The sequence below is a fragment of the Anopheles funestus genome, chromosome 3RL, assembly GCF_943734845.2.
Source record: "Anopheles funestus chromosome 3RL, idAnoFuneDA-416_04, whole genome shotgun sequence".
Taxonomy (NCBI): domain Eukaryota; kingdom Metazoa; phylum Arthropoda; class Insecta; order Diptera; family Culicidae; genus Anopheles; species Anopheles funestus.
This window is the reverse complement of record NC_064599.1, coordinates 22,977,611-23,000,335: the sequence shown is the minus strand read 5'-3', so window position 1 is coordinate 23,000,335 and position 22,725 is coordinate 22,977,611. Positions and strand designations below refer to the sequence as shown.

The 22,725-nt window shown below is 41.3% G+C and overlaps 1 protein-coding gene across 5 annotated transcripts in view; it reads left to right on the top strand.

The window, feature by feature from the left end:
* The window catches only part of LOC125771924 (uncharacterized), a 182,459-nt gene that overhangs the window by 152,748 nt on the left and 6,986 nt on the right, over positions 1-22,725 (top strand). For all 5 annotated transcript variants that reach the window (XM_049443090.1, XM_049443088.1, XM_049443087.1 and 2 more), the window contains 4 exons: positions 7,789-7,840; positions 20,665-20,893; positions 20,967-21,334; positions 21,414-22,318. In XM_049443090.1, coding sequence (XP_049299047.1) covers positions 7,789-7,840; positions 20,665-20,893; positions 20,967-21,334; positions 21,414-22,318 — 1,554 coding nt within the window. The remainder of the gene's footprint in view (positions 1-7,788; positions 7,841-20,664; positions 20,894-20,966; positions 21,335-21,413; positions 22,319-22,725) is intronic.

The following is a 22,725-nucleotide window of genomic DNA, read 5'->3' as shown; positions in this document are numbered from 1 at the left end:
ATCAAATTCAAGCGGTTTAAATATTGTAGAACAATTTTTAATAGTTTATTGAAATTGTTTCAATAATAAAAAATCACAATGTTAAAGCTTATCGGCTTATGTTGAGCGTTGGTTGTAGTTCTGAACTGTCAGATGATAATTAAAAGAAACTGTTTGCAACCATTGCCGAAAGAATGATCATATTATGGTTTTTGGTGGATATTTAGGGTCTTTAAAGGGTGGAAATGAATTAATATTTTACTATCCCATTCGTGGCTAAACAAAAACGCATATAATATAGTATAGTTTATAAAAAATAAGTAAACACGCCATAACATATGAAAAACAAAGAATAAAATAAATTAATAACAGAGAACAATAAATAAATCCACCAATTAAAATATACAAACAACACGCAATAAATAGTAATAGATGGTAGAATTTAAAAGATCAAACCAAGAAAAAATAGCTGATGATTATAAATTTAAACATTAATCATATAAAACTCGCAGATAAAGAGATTAGATAACTCGTCAATCAAAGATAGAAAAACGTGCAGGATGAAGAAAAAATACAACGAAAAGTTTGAAATGTTTTATACTATCCGATTGAATACTTGCTAGTACACCGTATCAGCTACTAGCTGTCAAATAGCTGTCATTAGTTGTTGATTTGAGAAGACTCTCGAATATTCACGATCCCATGTGTGTTAGTCAATGACCTTGCATTATGGATCAGCAATCATATGTAACAACAAAAATCCGGAATTAACCCCTAATTTATCCAGTAAGCCATTGAACTTCCACAATTTTACAGAAAAATTACAATCGGCAAACCGATTACTTTGAAAATCGATTTCCATGCCATAGTAGTAAAGCCATGGATCAATGATTTCGCCGCCTTTTTTCTGATGATTTGAAAATACGAATCTCATTTTTTTCATCGTGTTTGCGGCACTCGGCAACCATCAGTTCCTTACCACCCTTGCACGAGTAGTGCATCGGCGCCATCATCACCAACCAAGCAAACGCACAAGGTCGCGCGTACAGTCCGAAACGAAAGAAACTGCCAAAAAGTCAATAGCCCCCCGTTCATGCTCCCGTGCAACTCCACATCGACCACCACCACCACCACGTGATCAAACCAAACTCGGCAGAGGTATAAACATAAACATTAGACAACTGGAAGTCCAACACGGCGAGGACGTCGGGTCACCCTATATAGACATAAACAAACAAAATGTGGTGCACATGGGTTGCGTGACAATGTTGTCGTCTTTTCAAGAGTTTTTTTTGTACCACGCTCTAGACATTCCGTACAGCGGAAGGGTATGTCCGGTATCGGAAAGGCAAAAACGCGATCATAACAGAGAAATACCGAGCCTGGTTTGGGGACGATGCACCACGAAAGGCGCTAAGCTCCAGCGTGTGTTTGTGCATCAACCATTACATCGAAACAGTACCCAAAAATCCAAACAAAAAATATACATAACAGTAAAGCAAATCCCATAAAGTCTTGCAGTAAAGCGTGCGGGCGCTTTCTTCGCGGCTTATGCAATGACAGAAAACCCCGGCGACAGGGCCCCGTAGCCATAGCAAGGCGAGCATAATGTGAACTGACCGCAGCACATCAGCTTGTTTGATCCATTTATTTGGATTTTTTGTTTTTCGTTTGCGTGCTGCATTTTTGTTTCCTTCTTTACTTATATCATTTACTAGCAGTGGGTTTAGTTGAAGGGTTTGAATGAAAAACTCCTTAAAAGTTTTTTTTTCGTTTAGGGAAAATTCAACGTTTTCCGACCTATCTAAACCAATTGCAGTGTGGTGAAGTTTTGCAGCTTAGCTGAATGGCTGTATTTGGTTGAAGATGATCAATGATCACCCGTCGTACCTGCCGTTTGTACTGTTTACTTTAACCTTCGCCCAACATCAATCCATTTACAATTTCTACCAAAAAGTCACCCCTTGGATGGAAGCGATGGTTAGTTTTGGACGGTTGTGCAAAGCTATTCGCTTCCATTCGCCTCCATTTTCGTTACGTACCCATACCCTTCACTGGAAGCTTGAACTAATTTCATGCATTTAAGGGTTGCAAACTGTTGTTTTTGTCTTACGTTTCGTCTTCCTACTTGCTTACTTAATGCTTTACGGATCGGTGAAACGGAGCAATGCTGTAGATTCTGGTATTTATATTTTTTTTTATTTTGTTTTTTGGGGGCTACAACATTTAATGACGGTTGTCAAATTAGTTAAATTGTTCGTAGCAAAGCACCGTAAAAATGAGCAGCATTAAAACGTACAAATTTCTATTTATAGTTTTGTATGTTTTTTTTCGCTTTTTGTTTGCAAGATGAAAGTGATAGTTTATTAATTCGTTTCTTGAAAATTTTTTACACTAAAACTACTGGACCAGTCATTTTGACTGAAAAAACTTATTTTCATCATATGGATATTTGGAATAAGCAATCCTGAAGTATTTGTTTCGTGATTCATTTCGTAGTACGATCTTTAAGAAGCATTAATAGTAGTCCAATGCTTTGAAATTGTATATAAAGTAAAAACCAAATAAAATGATTTATAACTTATAATGAACCCAAATATGTATTTAAAAAAATTCTTTTAACTAAAGACAACAAGCAAGAAATTTTGAGAAGTATAATAATTTGTTAGCTGCATTATCAACAAACTTATTGAAGTGATTAATTTAATACAAACCATAAGACATTTGTTTACTTCAAAACAATCAATTGTTATCACACTTGCTACACTTTTTTTCCCATTCGTTTGATTGATGATCAAATCTCCCTGTATCTTCCCGGACACTGGTGACACCCGAGTGATCTGGTATCCGGTACCATCGAAAAACTCGTTGCAAAGTAACTGGGCCATGAAAAAGCAACCTTTACACCATTTACCATTTTCCTAATAGCACTGGCACTGTTTTCCCATACCTTCCTTTTGCAAACGTATGCAAAAATTGTGCCACACGACACGACACGGTCCATCTCGAACTGCCGGAGAAAAGAAGCAACAAAAAAAAACAACCGAAAGATTGATCGACACACACCGTGTGGTGCCTCCATCACCGGACCAAAAGAACAGACCACAAGGCATCAGTTGATCCAATTTTCGGAGTTTTTCTTTTGCTTCATGCACGGTTTACAGTTGACTTCGATGTTTCAAAGTGTACCGTCACGGCGTGGGAGATGAACCTCGGGATGTAGGAAAATTTTCCTCCTGCTAGCGTAAGAACGTACACAAAAACTCGCAATCGCGGCATCTGTTGTTTCTGGGTACGGCTCTCTATATTGAACTCTGTGCTGAATGATTGTTTTGTTTTGGGATATTGGACTAAACTCGTCCATAGTGTTGGTTGAATTTTACAGATACAATTGCAAAATTGTTCGATTAATCAAACGTAACCAAACAGGCGCTCCGGATCATCTGTTTGGCGGATAGACTGTTTACTCCCAGCTGACCAGTGTAGTCAGAACATATATTGAAGCGCATATTTTAGTGCTTATCTACAGGCATCATATTGTTTTTCTTTTTTCCATTTGCTTCTGGATCCCATCTGGCACGGTGACTGTCATGTACAGAAACATTCAACCTCCTCCCGTAGCCAGAGAACGAACGATCGAACCGGTCTTGCAATTCAAAATATCTGTCCCGTACCATCTATGCTGCTTTGTCCGCTATCTCCAGTGCAACACAGTAGCCCATAAGGTTTGGAGGTGCCCTTTTACGGTACGGACCTTATAATATTTGATCCTTCGCCAGATAACCTGGTAGAAAGTAGTCAGAACGGAACAGACATTGCGTTGGCTTTATCTCTCGACCTTTCGGCGCTATTATACGTCCGAGCAGACGTGCATACTTCGCTAATGGATTTCTGATGCAGTGATGCAGCAAGAGTTTTCTATCGAAGTCTTTCTTGGGAATAATTTTAATGGTTAAACGGTTTGGTTACGCCTGTCCGATGTCGATTGAATCTATTTTTAATACTGATTTTCGTCAACGGACGTCTGCATTCACATTCAGCTGTGATACAAGGAGTCTTTCTGGTCCATTTCTGTGCGTCATTACATTACAGGAGAGAAGAACGTATTCTTAACCCAAAAATTTTTTTTGATGTTTTTTTTTCGATTCTCCAATGACCTTTAAGAAAATGGTATATTTACCTGCCTCTATTAGAATGGCTAGCAACGTTTGAATTTGAATGGCAAACTTTCCGCTTGCTTGATTATCTACCGAAACCCCACAATCAATCGGTCACCTAATGAAAGACACACGAGATCGTACAATTTGCGCCGTATTTTGTCTGACCTAATGTGCAATCGGGGGTTTATTATTCGCTATTTTGGATTCGAACACGTGTGTATGTACGTGATCTAGAACAGCCTCTCCTCCGCAAAAACCGATTTGTTTGTTCCTTCGGTATAAAACACTCTCTCTAACGGAAAATTAGATCCCGTTTGTTTCCTCCGCCATTCCGCACTGGTGTCTGGTTTGTGGACCGAGTGGTGATTGAGCATAGAAAAGGTAAATACAATCCAATATGTATGTGGTGTTTACTTTGTAGAACCCGTTCGAAACGCATCAAATCTTATGAATGAAGAAGGCGTTCAGAGTTTTTAGTACGAATTACTTTGGTACCGGTGCAAATCACCACACGAGCAAAATGGAACAGTTGTGGTGGGTGGAAAAGAAAATATCAGATTGTTGGTTTTTTTTTGACGAGAATGAGAAATGGTCAACCAAATGTCAGCTTAATGCCATATGGAAATAGAAACGTATGGTGTTTTTCACTTTTACAGATGTATAAAGATTAAATATCTTGTAGATGCCTGTTGTATTGTTGCGGAATATTAATATAAGTTGCAATTAATTTTACACGCTTTAGAAGGAAATGAATGAAAGGGTATAAACTAAACTTTTATGAGTGAGTTGACGCTTTAGTTCATTCTTGAACGTCTTAGATAAGAATATTTTATTGCGGCGTTTATTATAATTTTGCTTGTCTAATGTCATTACAATTTTTAATAACCTTTTGCTGCTTTGCCTGTAATGACTGGAGTACCGTAGGTTTGAATAACCTTAAGCCGATTAACCTGTGTTGGGTATTGGGGACACGCTTCGTTGAAGATTTAAATTCGAGCCGGACGTATTGTTCAGACTTTTGTTTGGAACTATACTGTTTGACTGCTTGAAACTTTAAACGATTTTTAAAACTTTGCCTTTTTTATCTAACGACAATTCTGCTGACTAGTATGTATGAAGTACACGAGGCTGTACTTTAACTTGGAGTCTTCCGACATCTTTGATTATCGTGGATTGAAGAAAAAAAATTTTTTGTCGCATAATGCTTATAAAAGTCCATATTAATGTAGGTTGCATACATTCAGGAGTACTAATCGAAATAGTTTTTAAAAAAACAGAAGACTACACCATTTGGACTAATTAACTAATTAACTATTTTTTAATTTATTTTCCTCTTACTTATCTAGAATCTTATCTAGAAAACATGAAAGTTTCTATTATATTTCAAGGATGTCTTATATCTAACGAGAGTTTGAAACAATATGATCTTGCACGGCACTTTTAAACCATCAAAATGATTTTATAGCAAATGATTTAATTGATTTATGTATGTCTACCAATTAGAATGATTGTTGCATCTCCTGATCATTTATCTAATTCGTTTCTTGTTCAGTTTTTTTGCATCCTTCACTGTACCATTTGCATTCAAGATTCATTGTTTCTAAACAAAGTCATAAAAATTGAATGGATGCACCACGTAATGGGGAAAAACTCCCAACAACCTCCCTAATAAAGTGATGCTATAAAACTGCAAACGGGCATCAACTTCCTGTTTCACACTTGGCGTCAGCATGCTAATACAAGGAAGTTCGCTACTCAATCAAATCGTCCAATTCCTGCTTGCGCAGCGGTATCCCATACGGGGGTACGGGTTATAGTTTATTTTAAACTACTTCTATTAATAAACCAGAGCCGAGTGTATGTCTCCGTCTTGCTTTCGTCAAGAAGACATCACCGTTTTCCGAATCGTGGCCGCGTTGCTTCTCATGGAGTCTTGCTGAAATTAACCGCTCACCGACAGTTGACGTTTCGCAAATCTTTATTTACTGCTGTGTTTGTGCTCGTTTGCCCTTCCGACCTGCCCGAATGTACGTTGGCGATGTGGCACACGGTTTGTGATATTTTAAAAGGTGTTACGCGTCTGTTGTGGGTTTTTTTGTGACCACAAGACGTAAGGCACGCGCGCTTGCTTAGCCGTGGGAATGCTGCTTCATTGGACCTGTTTTTTTAAAACGATCCGTGTGACTCATTAGTTTGACCCACCCAGATATCATCCCGACTCTATACAATGTCAGGTGTCAGCTGGTGTTGACAAACGGTTTCCTACTCACGCACCTTTGCAATCTTTACTTTTTTGTGACGGCCACAAAAGGGTTAATCTGTGAAAAAGAGGGAGAGGGAAAGTGTCGCAATAATGTGCTGTGCTATGACTGTTTCAAATTCTTATCTACAACAACTAACCAAGAATTGTGGTGAATTTTATGTTAGAGTCGGTGCTTCAAATACACCGTACCTGTGTGGTCTTCAGTGTTCAAATTCTACTTAATTTTTTAAACAAGCACCATCACATAATTGGAAATCCCAGGCGCCCTTACCCCTGCTCATTGGGTCGAACTTTTTAATCCAGCATTGCGTTGAATGTCTCAGCTATTCTGCCGGGTTTCATGTTACTGTCCGATCGGATCATTTGATCCCGCACCGAAACCATAATTTTCTCTCCTCTCTCCCTTCCAAACTGTCTAGACCACCCGGTTTGCTGCCAGACACCAATGGTCAGGCTGTGATTAGGAATCCTTTTACCCGTCAATGGTCTAATTGCTCGTGGCGGGCCACCTCAACCTCAACCTATGGTAGGACTACTATTTCCGCATTTTATTTGTCCACTTGTGGTGTACCGGGACCGTAATGGATTTATGCTGCAATAAAATCTCGTACCATGTACTGTGTGAAGCGCGCGGTATCTTTAATGTTCGCAGCAATTTTTGTTTATAGTCCTTCTTGGACATGTTGGGAAAATCCTTCCACGTACAGAGCTAGCTCTTCCAGACTATAGGCATGATGGTACATGTCTAGAGAAGGAAACAAATCTCGGGATAATAGATTTCGTAGTGGATTCAGGTAGATTGAAATGGTCCTCTTTACGACAGGGATCCGTCGGATAAGTGACCAACAAAACCGTCCTACGGAGATTCCACCTACAAGTTCCTCTCTTTCATTCGAATGAGGGTTAATTCATGGAATGAGCTATCGACGCCATTCATTCCTGGGAGTTGGTGTGTTGGAGTTGGACATAAAATGTTTATTTTCATTGTGCTGTAAGGTACGCGCCTTCGGTGACATCTTAGATTTTTCCTTTACAAAAAACCGACCGAATCGAACTAGGAGTTTTGACACAGGGTGGCCATATTTTATCCTACCGAGAAGGTCACGTTACCCCCTACTGAGGTGTGCTGGTCCAACAAGCAATAGGTAGATGTACCTATGTCCTGCTAACCTACGGTTCGATATAAACATCACCAACTTCAAGCTTATCTTTTTAAGAACAGTGCAAAAGTAGGTGCAAAACATTAAACAGAAAACAACTCAATTACAACACTTTACCGAAACGTTAACTAATTTTGCCATGCCTTGCAGTGAGCAATAAACACCCAAAATTGGCAGTACAATTAATGTCGTTTTTTTTTTCATTTCATTCTCATTTTGCTTGCAGCAACCTAACGACGGATGACTTGGAGCTGTCGGCTATTTTTACATCGAACACGGTAAGTACGGATACGGACAACATCAGCGAATGATTAGTACTAATTAAGGTACGAGTTAATGGCAAAGCAGTACCTCTGCTCTGCGAATTTGGCTCTTATTTAGACTTAGGGTTTCGGATAATTGATTAATGTCTTGTTATTTGTTCGTTTTCATAAAGAGCACTTCAAATGCTCAGATAATACCTTGGATTAGAGACGTTAATTCTACTAAATTTTACCATAACTACGATTGCAATTTCGTATAACTTCCTGATCAAAAATTTGTCTTTTCAAGAATTCATCCCCAGAGTTTGTAGATACGTAATTCTTCTTTTTGTACATCAAAGATTGCATTCTTTGAGCTCTTTCCGGATGTTTTGTTCTACATCTCCATGGCGTTAGCATTACATCACTCAGTTTTGAGTGTACTTATTTTCGTTATCTTTGTTTTGAATTTTCCGATTTTTTCACCATCAGCTATGATGCTAGCTGGTTCCTTTTCTTTCCCATTTCCACCCTTTTAAAGTGTTTTCCATTCGATGGCATCTCTCTAGAGTAGGAGCATCAGCATCAGGGCCGTGAAGGAAAGTGTTTGTGCTTCGTTAGTCAGCATATCGTCGAACGGTGGTAGCTACGGGAGCTTAGCAGATCAAACTGCATCATGTGCAACACACTTGCCGCACTCGATGTTGTAATGCAAGGTTGTGCATTTTTTATGCCTGTTCACAGTTGTTACCTCTCATCATTCCACAGCTCGAGCCACTTGAGCTTGGTGCCGTAGGGGAAGGAAAAGGAAATACCAAAGTCGACAACAAATTCCCTGTTGACATGAAAGCGTGCAATTGTTTTGCGCGTTGTGTAGAAGAATTTTTGATAAATGTATCACAATGACGAATATCAATGTGCAATGGATTTTCCTAGTGAAGTGGAAATTTTGCACAACTTTGATATAGCACTTACTGTGTTCGTCGTTCATTATTAAAACATCTATTAAAAAAACATAGAAATATCATATAAGTTACTCTGTTTCGTACCAAAAATCGTGTGTTATATCCTTGCACAAAACGGTAAAAGATACGCGCCCAGTTTCGTCTACAGGACAAATCTTCGGATCCTTAGCCACATAAAACAGATGGCTCAACCAGCCATACACATCTGCCCATAATCCATCTCTCTTTCTTGTTCGCTTCTAAAACACCAGCCACAAAACAATAGCATCCACATCACATCTCAGCTTCATGTGCGTAGTCCGTTCCATCTCCTTCTCGGTGCGATCCTTGCTAGATTTCGGAGCTTTTCGGAACCCTCTCAATTTGCTGCCTCTTGGTACCAATTCCAATGTGCTCTTTTTCGTGCTGGTTTCACCATGCTGTCCATGCTTTTCCAGTTTTCCTCTCGTTCGTCTATGTTTGTTGTAGGGGTGCTGGTCTCTGGTTAGGAGCATGTGCAGCACCCGGTCGGTCGTTGTTCTTTGCCGGGCTGGGTGTATTGAACTGAGCTATCCACCAGTCGGTGTGTTGTGCTCTTCTCTCACAGAGCAGCTTAGAATCATTTTCCGCCCCAGGCTTCCTCGGTTGCGCGCAGACCCGAACCCGAAGAAGCTGGGCTCTACATTCCGCTTTGACCCGTTGTTTGTACTCGCTGTGTCCGGATGAATTTTCTCTCTGACGGCGCAGTTGAACCTTACCTTGCTCTCAGTCATACCGTCCTATGCTCTCGGTTGCATACTACCACGAGCCTTGGCGAGCGTTAGGTTAGGGTCCGGTGCACTGTGGTGCTTTCGCACCATCTCAGATCCGGTTCCGGAGTTGCCCGGAGTTGTAACGCGGTGTGTCGCGGTGTCTACATATCTCACCACCCCCGAAACAAAGCTAACACGTGCCTTTTTTTTTTGTTTAAAAACCATCGTCCACCGGATGAGATAATCCACCGAAAAACGGAATGGGAAAAACGTTTCATATCAGTGTGGTGCCCTGCGTATCAATAAACAAATCGTGAACGGTGAATTTCTTTATCGTACCATATCTCGCGCATCCGGTTATGTGTTGTTGGGCTATTGATTATCAAAGTGAGAGTAATAAGCATAATTCAGCACTTCCCTCCTTCACACCAACGCTCAGTTTCAATCCACACCCGTCCGATAGTAGCCTTCGACGTAACGGCCGACGTGAGCGAGTGAATGAGCTTTGTTAATTCATGCAGACCGGAACTGGAAGTTATTTAACCCTTTTTCACGGTGCACAAAGTTTGTTGTTTTGTTGAAAGTTTACTAAAGTGTGTTATCATTAAGGAGTGCTTGTATACGATTATATTTGCGTGATTGTAACTACCGCAAGAATTCCTAAGAATCTGCTAAACAACATATCAGCCACCCTAATAATACCTCAGGACACTTTAGTATCTTCGCTGAGGTGAGTTGTAAATTGCATATTTCATACATTTCCAAAAAAATCTCAAATTTTGAAATAGTTTAGCATTTATTTCAACCGCAAACATCACGTCTGACGTGAGTTCCAACATCAAACGCAAGCAAGCTGTTACTTTCTAACCGTCTGCCAGTCTGCCCTCTTGCCACGGATGGGTAAGGTACTGTTTTTCCTCCAATAATCTGACCTCGCCCACCCACTTCGACACATACCGTACCGCTTTGCATCCTTTCGATTACCGATTGAATTTGAAGATAAAACCGAAATAACGATGGAAACAAAGCCCCAACAGTAACCATGACCGTGAGCGCGTCTACAGCAATACCTCTTGGTGTTACGCCTGTTGCTGATGCCTTTTTCAATCTGAACCGACGTACCGTGTAGGTGTGTGTTCTTTCCTCTCCCTCGGTGCATCTCGTTTTCTCTCTTAATGATGACGGGTTTTCCAATCCCCTCAAGCTCCCCCTTTCGCGTTACGCTTCTTCACCGAAGTTGAGATGATGTCTGCGGAAGCTCCCACCTTCCAAGGTGTATGTACGAATGGTACCATCATGCAAAGGCGAATAGCTTCACCGTGATTCATAATCCGCGTGATTGCTATCCTGCCCCGCTGCTTTTGTATGCAGATCGGTGACCCCTGACAGCATAACAGCAGACCTTTTTGGGGGTGAAATTCTAACTGCACCGACAGATGGATCATTCAATCATCATTAGATCAAGGTAGACGAAAACGATCGGTTTGCCTCCCCTGGATGATCGGTTCGGAGTTCCGTACGATCTTGCCATTGTGCGAACGAGCAGAACCGACGGATGCCACTACTCATCTACATTGCCATCTGGTTTCAATCTGCTTTTGATCACCGTTTCGATTCCTACCCACTCTCGCACGCATAACCTTTGCTTTCGGGTCGAAGCACCAGCAGCTGGTAACACTGAACTTCTTGTACTGCTGCAAGTCTTCTTCGTGTCGGAGAACTTAACACTTGACAGCTGCTGCCTGCGTTCTCTTTACTCAAATCCTTCGAGCTACTGGCATTTTTGGTAGGTGTTTTAAAATTTCCATCACAAACCAAAGGACAGGAAATGAAGATGAAAAAGGACACGGAAACCGTTCCATTTTTGATGGTGTGCGGTTCAGGCAAGGATACATAGTTGTAGCAGGTACTCGAACTTTTCAAACGATGTTGGTCGTTCGGTCATGGAGATATTCGACGAGTTTTCCAAAGTCTCGGATTACAACAGTGTGGTTATCGTCCTGGGTTTTGCGCCATGAAGGATGTTTGCGAACTAGACACATCTGTCACGTGGCATTTATTACAACCTCAGATACAAGAGAGCAAATCCGACAACTTGTTGGAGAAAAACACACCAAAAGCATACGTTCAAAAAAATGAACCTTGTAATCCGTTTACAAAAACCGAAAGTTTCATGTAAACTTCCAATATTCCAAAAATCCTTGAACAGACACGTGACGTTACGTGGTGAAAATTTACTTTGAGCATTCGTTTCGCTCGATAATGACCTTATCGATGGGATGCAGTACGATTATGCTTGTAACGTTAATGTTAACAAAAATAACAAAAAAAAAAACGAAAAACCCGTCCAATTTGTATACCCGTGTAATGTGGAAATGGAAAAATTATCATTACACAATCGATGTTTTGTTTTGCTTTTCCTTTCCACTTCCCATTTCCATGGTGGAGCTGCTGCTTCCACCATCTTGACTGCTCCTGCGCACTTGTCTGCGTTTCCCTTCGTACGCAAAAAAAAAACGCAAAAAACGGAAATCGTACATCTGATCGTGCGTTATCATTTATTGCATAAAAGTTTCCTCCATTCACCTTTCAACGACCCATTCGTCATTAGCATCATCTTTTTTTTTGCAGATTTTAGCTTTTTTTTTCTTTCCCCCATTTCCCCACCGGTCGGTCGGTCCCTTTTTGCCGCCGCCATGACGTGTACAACTCCTAAACGACATGCTGCAGTTGGATTGTGTACAGTTTTACGCACATTAAGCACACCCGCTATGAAGCGTGCCTATTTTTTTGGATGTTGTGTAAAAACTGTCGGAAATCGAGAAGAAACTGAAAGTCACACATTAAAGCGACGGCGAAGGTTGTCGGTTTTAGTTTTTGTGTTCGTTTTGGGAAGTTTTGCTTTATTGTTGTCTAAGTTTTTGTGCGGTTTTCACGCTTCGAAAAATGTGTCATCTCACGTAGGTGCTCAATGTGAAGATGAGATTGACTTTAAAGGGGTTACAAATGACACAATTTCCGTACATTGTTTTTTTGTTGTTGCCTTTTTGAACACTGTTCGAGTGGATACATAGGTAATGAAATGCGTATTTAATTGGTTTGTCTAGATATCGATCGCTTCTATATACATTGTTGTCCTTTTTAACTTCTTCATGGCTTAATAATTTACTAAGACTTATACTCAAGTTAACCAAAAAATTGAGATAAAATGCAATCTACAACCTTCAGTGTACTGAACCAATCATTGGGGCACAAGTCCCAATGGAGCCAACTAAACTCACGTGGATCAATTGAAGCTGTTTGTAAAATTTCAAGAACCGAGAAAAGAGAGTTTCGTTCGTTAGAATATTCAATTACCAGATGTAGAATAGTGATGCATGACGGGAATGTTTTTGAAATTAATTAACCTCACTAAGTGACCTAGTTTTCTATGCGAAATCGCTCCTCCAGGTGTGTAGTTAGTATTTTGCATTGAACCATTAGAAGTACAAACACTTGAAAACGATGCTCACGCGCTTGGGAATTCAATAGAACTCCAATAGCCCAGCTGGAAAATGGTTCGATGGTTGTTTTTCTCTCTCTTCTCAATTCCACCAACTCGCATTTGCAGGTATTTTCCATGCGTTGCATAAAGCTGTAAAATGGCTGGAATTGAATTCCCACTAACGAACTCTGCGATCCAAACGGAAGTGTTAGAAAATGCCCAACCATACAAAAGAACCTTGGTGGGCGTATGTGTGCGTGTATTTCTGTGGCTCGATGTCACCTGCGCAGTGGGGCCTGGGGCGGCGAGAAGTCATTCGCAAAGGAAAGGGTTGTTAGAAGGTTCACGATTTTACATCCGTTTCTAACCGCTCTACATCCGTACGGTGGATTATGGTTGTTCCGGTGATGGAGCTGCCGTCTCTATTTAATTGACTCTAATTTGATTTGTACGACATTTGCTGTCGGGTCTAGTTTTTCCTTATTGCCGTATAATATGTCAGTGTTAGTTTCTCGTTTTTTACGATCGATTTTCAATTAGTGTGGGGGGATTAGAGGAGAAAATTAGCGATCGTAAGGCGAGCGTTAGTGGCCCTTCTTTATGGTCATTAGAATTAGTATTACGGCTTGTGATATAAATATATTAGACTTAAGTCAATTTCTTCTTTCTGACCTATACGATCCGATGGATCATTATAGGATCAGAAATGACCCTATACGGACTGTAGTAGGGTCATTTCTGAATGCCATATAACCTTAAACTGCGCAGTGGAATTTTTATAGCAATGTACCTATTCAGAAGGTATTCAATCCACAACGTTTAGTGTCCGAATGCCCAAATACATCAGATCTCGACTAGTAATTGATTATACGATTCATTCTACGGATTGGACCCAAAGTCAGGTTCAAGCTAATCGGAATCGATTTTGAGTCGTGGGTGCAAGTCGTTCGGGCCAACTCCGTAAATACCAGAAGGATCAGTAGTTCCGACCTAAACTCGCAGTATCCACGGGATAGAGTCGTTGCTATACTGTCTTGCACCTACCGGAATTGTTGCACCTACTTGTTGACCTCCGCATCAATAATCTCTACAAGACTTTTACACTGGATGTACACACCTATCAGGAAATCAGTTATCTATTTATAGGCAATTACACATTAAAGAGTAATTTCTATAAATTATTGCTAATAGGCATATTCTTTGCTTACTATATTCGCTAACATAATTACATACAATGCATCTTTCTACAATTCGTTGTTCCCAGTTCCTTTACCGATCGATCTTCAACCCGTAGCGATCTTCCCACCTTTGACAATTTAAATACTACTCAAGATTTTTAAAAAGACGGCCGAGACCCGCCTGCTATTAGAGATTATTATTTTCTTATTAAAAGGTAAACGAATAAAACATCCAAAGCTTTCACGATTCATCAATCACAATCAAACCGTGCAACAGTTCATGGTGGTGTGATAATGGCAGACCTGCCGCCCAGATATTTTACACCCAAAATCAGAGCGTCGCCATACACTGATTGGAGATTGCAAAACCATGTGCAATCAGCGTGATTAGCCGAAACCGACTAGTCGCGAGTACGAGCGCGGAATGTTTTTGGACATGAAGTAAATATAGAGAAAAAAACCTTCCATGCCGTAGATATCAAATTCCGTATCTAACGTTACGAGATGGCGGGAATATGTAATGCCTCAAAACAACAACAAGAGTGACTAATCGCGTGTGTTGTCGCCTTCAGGATCACTGACATATAGGGAAATGACAGGCACTCGGGAGGTGCGCTTGTGAGTAATAGTACTCCGGAAGTAGTTAATTTGTTTATTGTTTTTATGATGATTCTCAATCAACAAAGAATTTATCTCTGATTATGAAATGCGCGTATCACTTGGATGAGATGATACGAACAGTGGTCATCCTGATTGCTTTGTTGTAGATCACTGAGCTCTGTAACTTTTAACTTTTCTTTATGATTTTGTTATAATTGTTATGATACAGTATTGTTCGGTTTCTTAAGACGATACAATGGAGCTGTAATTAGCGAGTAAAAACGACCAGATGAAACACGGAATTAGCCGACAGATAACCTATCAGAAAGGATAATTGATTTTCTTTTTGTTTCCTCACTGCTTAACACCTCATCGTCTGTGAACACTACAAGCTTGTAGTAATCGTTCATCTTTCTTATCACACCCTTTTTTTCCATTGGAGGACATTCCGAGGTAAGGGCACGGCTTCGATGTTGATAGCGAAATCAAACATACCCGATCGAACAACACAGCTGGCGATAAAAAGGGCTTTTGGATTAATGCTTTGAATAAGCCATTAAGAATGTGCAGTAAAAATCTGACCAAACCGTTGTCTGCTGTGAATGCTTCGTGCCCAGATGTCACAAAGTGGTAGTGATGGTGGTCTTAGTTAGAGTTTACTTTAACGCTTCACGTGGTTAGCAAATATTAAACAGTAAGTAAACGTACTCCGCATTGGAGTGCATTGCCCTAAGGGAAGGATACTGCTCTTTGAAAATTAATTTCATTAGCTACATCAAATCATTCAATACTTGTATAAAAAAGTTGGATTTTACCGGCAATTCTACCCTTTTTTACCCGAGGAGTTTGATCTTGAAATTGATAGTGCCAATCTCGCTTGATAAGGTTTCGTCACTGTGTTCTGGTTGGTGCGTCTCCCAAATGCTACTAATCAGTGAACGCTATTAAAGACCAACGGCAATAGAAACATCCACTGCTTAAACGCCGTCACCATTGTGTCTTTCCATCCGTCCTGCAAAGACCGATACTACGACAATCCCATTTGATAGACTTTTCGCTTCTTTTTTTCTCTCCTCAAAAAGCGTTTTCTATCTCCCTCTTGGACGATAGGCCACCGTATCTGATCGAACCATAAAGCGACGCATTACGGGCAAACCGCTCGCAATGTTCAGTCCCAATCAATTCGTATCGCGACCGCGCTCGAGTACAGTTCTTAAAGATTTTGTGCGCCTTTCGTCATTTCTCCGCCCGGCGTAAGCTACTGAAGTGAGTTTCAAGTGTGCGTGTGTGTGTGCTTGTGTGATGCAAATTTTTTTGGCTCAGGATAAATTTTGTCCTAGCAATTAGGCTTTCGTTCATCACTCGAGACACATTTAATTAGCTTGAGAAGAGCAAAGAAGAAAACGTGAAGAGTGCGTCGTCGTTTGTGCGGAATAAATTGGGGTCAAGTTCAGACATCGGACATCTTTTTTTTTCTTGCAGTCGAACGATGCAGGGGATGGTTTGTTGTGATATAAAGCGAACTGGATAGAGACGTTGTGTAAGATAAGTGTATTTTTATTGGTGTTATGCCCGGACAAAAAGTGAAAACGGTTCTCGCGGGACTCAACGACACGCTCAAACATCTGTTCAAATCTTCCTTTACGCTCGGTAGAATTTTCATTGCATTTTTGGAGAAATTAGTTCAATGGGTGAATCTGATTCAAATTCAAAATTGAATACATTATTCAATCGATTGAATGGCTCCGAACTTATAAACTGAAGATTAATGAATTTCTGGTTGAATCTTTAATTTCGAAGGATTCATGAATCTCTGAGTACTACTTTGCCCGGAGATACACAGTAGACACACATAAGAGAGTATTTTGTAATTTTGCAGGTCAATGGATTGTAAGCATAAAATTTAACGTTTTGAACTTGAACCTAAACTTTCGTTTGAAAGACGAATCAAGAGTCAAATGACTCTTTACCATAAAAAGCTATCTTTTGTGATACGGAGCCTCAACGTTTAGCTTTTATGCAAAATTCATGTGTGGAATATGCGTTTAAAATGCATATATACACATTTCCCATAATCGAATGATTATTCTTTGTAAAAACTCGTCTCCAAACCGTTCAATCGAATGCCGCTTTTGTCTCGAACCGGCGTTCCATGTACGTTGCTCGCTCTACGTAATCAAGTATATCATCACTTATCTCACCATGAATGGTGCATGTTTCTTCCGCGTGCAATGCCCGCTAGTAGTGCGTCCATTCATCGATAAAACAAAAATAAATATCGATCGCTTATAAATTGCCGATTGAATAATGTAACCACACAAAAGTCGAATCTAATGTCACGTGCAAACAATCTGCTTCCAGTACCACCGGCCATGATCGATTGTATTGACTGATCGATTAACCGTGACATTTGTCTCGTGCAGCGGATGATGTGATTCAAATAAAAAAAAGGAACGAAAATAAATATAGGTCCCCAAAAAAACGTACAAAACGCCCGTCCGTCCTATCATTATCATCATCCCCATTTGGGATAAATATTGTGCCAAAGGATTCCTCCGGCTTACCCGTACCCCGTGGAAGAATTCGGCACTGTGATTGTGTATATTTTTTAACGTGCAATTAACTGATAAAGGCAGCAAGTAGCCACAGTTAGAGCACTTGCGTCGGTAATTTATAACCATTCCGACGTGCAGGTATCAGTTCGATAGATTGGCCCGCGGATAGGCGTCCTCTTTGGTCGTACTAATTAAACATTGTTCGAAAGCGCTGGAAGACGAGTAATCCCTTACCAAGAAATACGGTTACGATCTCGTGACTTTCAACAAGACGGTCCATAAATCATCACCGGTGGACGATAATCGCGAATGATTTGCACGAAAAGAAGGTCCAAGTTGGGTGTGCCGGTGATGAAACATTAGACCGGGCGTGATGATACCGACTTGGAGCAGCTTAAAGCTATCGACGATGCGTGATCAAACAGCGACAGTGGTCTTGGAGATGATGTTTTAGCGATTGTAACGCTAATCAATATGAAGTTGTAAAATTGCTAACCGCAAATTGGGTGCGATAAGCATTCGTAGAACTGTTAAAAATTAACCAAAACAAGTTCCAGGATCCCCTGTATCACCTGTTGATCGGGCACACTTATCTCCAATGTTTCTGACGGTACAGCGAGATAGATACCGGCAGGAACGGTGATGTACCCTGTGTGGAACTCTGTGGATGTTGTGCGTGTGTGTGTCGTACGAACGGTCTTTCATTTTTTCTCCTATTTGCCGAAAGTAATCCTGCAATCAATCATTCTTCCGAAAGTCTTCGTTACGCGGGTGTGGAGTAGTACGTCAGTTCGTACAGGACAGATAAGGCAAAACATGCGAAAAGAAGGCCTCTAAGAAACCCCAAATCCACTCGGCACACAACAACTCCACGGAATAGTAGTGCCAGTTATCTGCGTGTGGAAAGTTCCATCTTGTTCTCCTGTAAATGTCAATCAAGCTGAGCAACGTTCGAAAAACAGTTACCGGTATTGCAAAAATAACTGGTAGATACCAGTATCGTTTTGAGTCTCTTCGTATTTAGTGTCGTCGAATGTCCTCTCTTTCGAATTTAAAAAAGTTAACCTTTTTTTCCATTCCTCAGTGTTCAATTTAAGTAACAAAACAGTGCGTGTATAGAGCGTAAAGAAATAATAAGATAATAATAGTGATAATTATTCACTAGTGCTACGAAATACAAAAAGGTGACCTGTGTAGATGGAAACAACCTACCAAAAAAGACAACGGTGTCGTGTGAAAATGTTAGTCAAAAATCGACAATCATACAGCATAAGCAGACTCCGCACTGGAGCTGTTGTGGCCCACCATTCGCCACATCCATATCAGAAGGAAAAACTTCGCCTCGGATATAGTGTACTAAGAGCGTACGGTTCCTACCTTGGGTATGGAGACATAGGATCCCTTTACTATCGACGCTGTCTACTTCCCATGGCACCTTGTGCCCGGGAGCGTTACGCAGCGTTACACACGGATGATGATGATGATTTTCCGATGGCAGATGGTAGTAATGCTGAAGAATGCCAGTGGCGATATAATCAGACGGTATGGATTGATATTAAGAGAATGTTTATGTGATGTTTGTGATTGTTCAAGAACTGTGTCCTACGTCACTATTTGTTAGAATATTTTTTCTTGTTGGCTTAACGACCTACTGGACGATAGAATCAAATTATTGGAGATGCTTGGTCCAGATGAAATTCACAATTTACGACCTTCAGTTTAACGAGACACGAGTCGGTTCGCCCTCAATATTCTAGACTAGTGGAGAATAAGTATCCTCTTTCCCGTGTGTTTCTTGTCTGAATTCTTTCATCTATCCATCATCATACTACTGACAAGCTTAATCCTTTTCACGTCAATCGGGACTTTGGTACAGATCATGCTTAGTTGTCGTTTTACCTGCTTCTGGAAAGGTTTCTCAGTGGAGTTAGCATAACACAATACCTATTTATAGGCTAAGGTTAATTTTTTTTTTGTTGCCTTCAATCGTCATGATTTTCATACTCACATTTACATATTCAAACAAAATATGCAAATATCCAATCTAGATGGGGAGTTCCCCATATATTCTTTGATCAACTTTAAACACAAAAAGGAGTGGCGCATCTGTTGCTCTATCACATTCTGCTTGCGTATCCATTTGACATGCATTTTTATCTATCCACGGTGCATCATCGCTGTTGCATTCCGGTTTGTTATCGCTTTTCAAAACCTTTTTTTTTTGTAACATTATTCCCACTTCTTTCACTTCTGTGAACCACTGGGAGAAAGGTGTGTGACAAGGTTTATCACTGAATAGGCTTAGGATGTCACTATTGCTCCAATAAACGAAGCTGCTCTTTAGAGTGCAAATAGGCACTCCGCGGCATGGAACGTGGCATCTGTCTAGGTTCGGTTGATAAGAATAAAACATCCGTAGGGTCATGCTTGGCTTGTAAATTTAATAACAACACCTACTACTGTTTCCACCCGATAAGATCATGTACGAACGATAAGTAAACTACGCATCGTAACCTTTTGTCGAAGCTACCGGGAACAAGCCCACCCGGCACATCTCTCATGTTTTCGCTTTGTTTTCAACTTATTGCAACTATTTTTGTTTCGCAACCATATCATTGAACACCTCACATCAGCTGATAGTGCGAATATAAATAGATTTACAGCTGAAAACAATGAATGATATTCTGCCAAAAAAAAAAAGAAAAGAAAATCATATTTTCCTTCGCGTGATGTACGAAAATAACTGCTTATCATACAGATCGAGGGAATTTGCTTCGGCTTGACAACACTCACATGATAATTCCAACCACAGCAAAAATTCCGTATCCCATTGTCCTTCAATCTTGTATACGTCAGACATCCGGAAAGTGTCCCGCCGGTTAAGCAAACAGACTCAAACCGTTGTCATCTTCCCACTTCGATGCAGTTTGTTCTGGATGTTGGTAGATCCCCAAAATGAGTGACAAGAAAATGGCGTCGTCTGTATATTGTTTCATCCTCGTCGAATCTTTGCGCATTAGGAAAAGGAAGTGTTGGTTTTTTTTTATTGCACAAGGTCGCCAGGAACACTGGATAGGCCGCTATGGATCGAGCTTGGTCATCCTAGTACATTAGGACTTATCGCGCGTTTCTTCCGTACCCTCACCAAAAATGGGGAGTAGAAGGGTGCTATAAAATGAAGTAGCAAAATTTGACGACCACGATATCATCGTACACGGCTTAAACTGATTGTCAATCAAACGGAAAGCCACCAGTGGTGATTCATAGTCTGGCGCTTACCAAAGTGAGCTTATTTTGATTTTTTATTTATCTCTTCTTTTTCTCTCTCTCTCTCTCCCTATATTTAGCCCCTTCAACTAAGAGCCGTTTCTAGTCCATCGATTTCGGAGGCACCGATCGAAGCGGCACCGGCTGGTCGAAACAAGCAGGATGCAAGGAATCCCCACCTAAGTACCGTCGGTGCCAATGCCCACCTCAGTCCCACCTCGAATGTACATCAGCATCCATCATCATCATCGTCATCTCCGCATCAGAAGACTGTTCAAACCAAAGTGTCCACCCATCATCCAGTGCAAGGTTTGTACTATCTTTCACTTAGCTCCTTACTAGAGACTTTTTCAACGATCTTCTCTTCATCTTTCACCTTCAGTTTCGGAAAGCGTACTGCAAAAGTTCCGCAAAACGTTCTCCCATTTTAAAACCTCGAAAGCGGCACCTCAACCGGTGACCCTTGCCACATCGGAACTGCAAAACGGAGGAACGATGAGTGTGGATGACAAGCAGCAGCAGCAGCAGCAACAACAGCAAACGCATCATCACCACCGATTCGGTCCACTGATCTGGCGATCGAGCAAGGAACGCCGCAAGACCAAGTCCCACCGGCGGGACAAATGTAATAGCGGCGATTCAGGCATCCAGGTCGAGCTTGACAATGATGCGGACCAGCATCTACTACTGCAGCAGCTTCATCCACTCGAACATCACCCGGAAGGAGTGCCGGACGGTGTACGTAATGGAGTAAGTAGACGAAAGATCAATACAGCAAACGAATGATCGTGTTCTAATTCGATCGTTTATCTCTTTGTTTATCCTTCAGGATGTACCACAACCACCACATTACACCGCTGGTGTACCGGTACGGAGGGCCAACTCAGCTAAAGTGTCCACCACGACCAACAACAGCATCACCAGCTCGTCCATCCTCAAGCACAAACTGTCGCTCAAGGGCAAGGACAAAGAAAACGTCTCCAACATTTCGCGGCTTAGTGGCAAATCGCTCAGTCAACCGTCCGGGTTAGACTGTATCGTTGCACCGGGTGGTGACTGTGAGGTGGACGGAAGGCGCCGACGTCGAAGGCAGCATACACGCACCTCCACCACAATACCAACCGAGCTAGACCTTAGCGACAGCGAAAGCATATCTTCCCATCCGGATGAAGATGAAGCGGTTGCAGTCGAAGACGAACTGCTCGTTGAGCCCGCCTTTGCCGAGGTGTTGTTTTCCTTCCGTCCCGGTGGTCCCCAGGAACTCGGTCTGGAAAAAGGTGCCCTGGTGGAGGTGTTAAAGCGCGAATCAGGACCTTGGTGGTGGGGTCGACTAAAATCGGACGCCATCGTATCGACTGTGGCTGATGTGGACCGAAAACCGTCCGATTGTGGATGGTTCCCGAAGGATTTTGTGAAGATTGTGCCGACGTACGCTAAACCGAAACAGATCCTCATCATTAGCAACAATGAGGCGGGCAAATGCCATGGTGCGTGCGAGGATGATGATGGTGGTAGCAGTGCTTCCACGCTGATCGAAGGTAGCAACTGTGATAGTACCCGACTGATGGGTGGACTGTCCGTGGCGAGCGATGCGTCGTCGTCGTCGGTAGCTCCAGGAGGACCACCGGACGACGGTGGTACCGCTAGTCATGACTTAACGAAGGAAAACATCATCAAGGAGCTGCTGGAAACGGAAATTAACTACGTGAAGCTGCTCAATTCGCTGTGCATAGGGTAATTATTTGTTTGTTTACTTAATTAGTCACTCTTGATGGATATCTATGATCTTAAGAGTCCTTGAGAGGGGGAATGGAAACTAAAGGTATAGTGAGAATCATTAACTGCACTACACATGGAAGTTGATGGGTCTCTTGATCCATAATTAGTGCGATCGCAAGTAGTGCACGTGATCGTAAAGAAATTTTGAGAGCTCAAATTTCAATCTTTTATAGTATGGATGGACAGTCTTTATTTTCTATGAGTAATCCGTTCACAAGCCAAGAAGAATGGAAAGAGTTATGACTGTCAGTTGGTCAGAGAAGTCCTTGAAGGACCTTGAAGTACTCTGTTCTGTGCTGCTAGGTGTCTAGTAGACTTCCACGTGAATCTTGAGAGAAGAACCGAACGTTGAGATCGCCTTT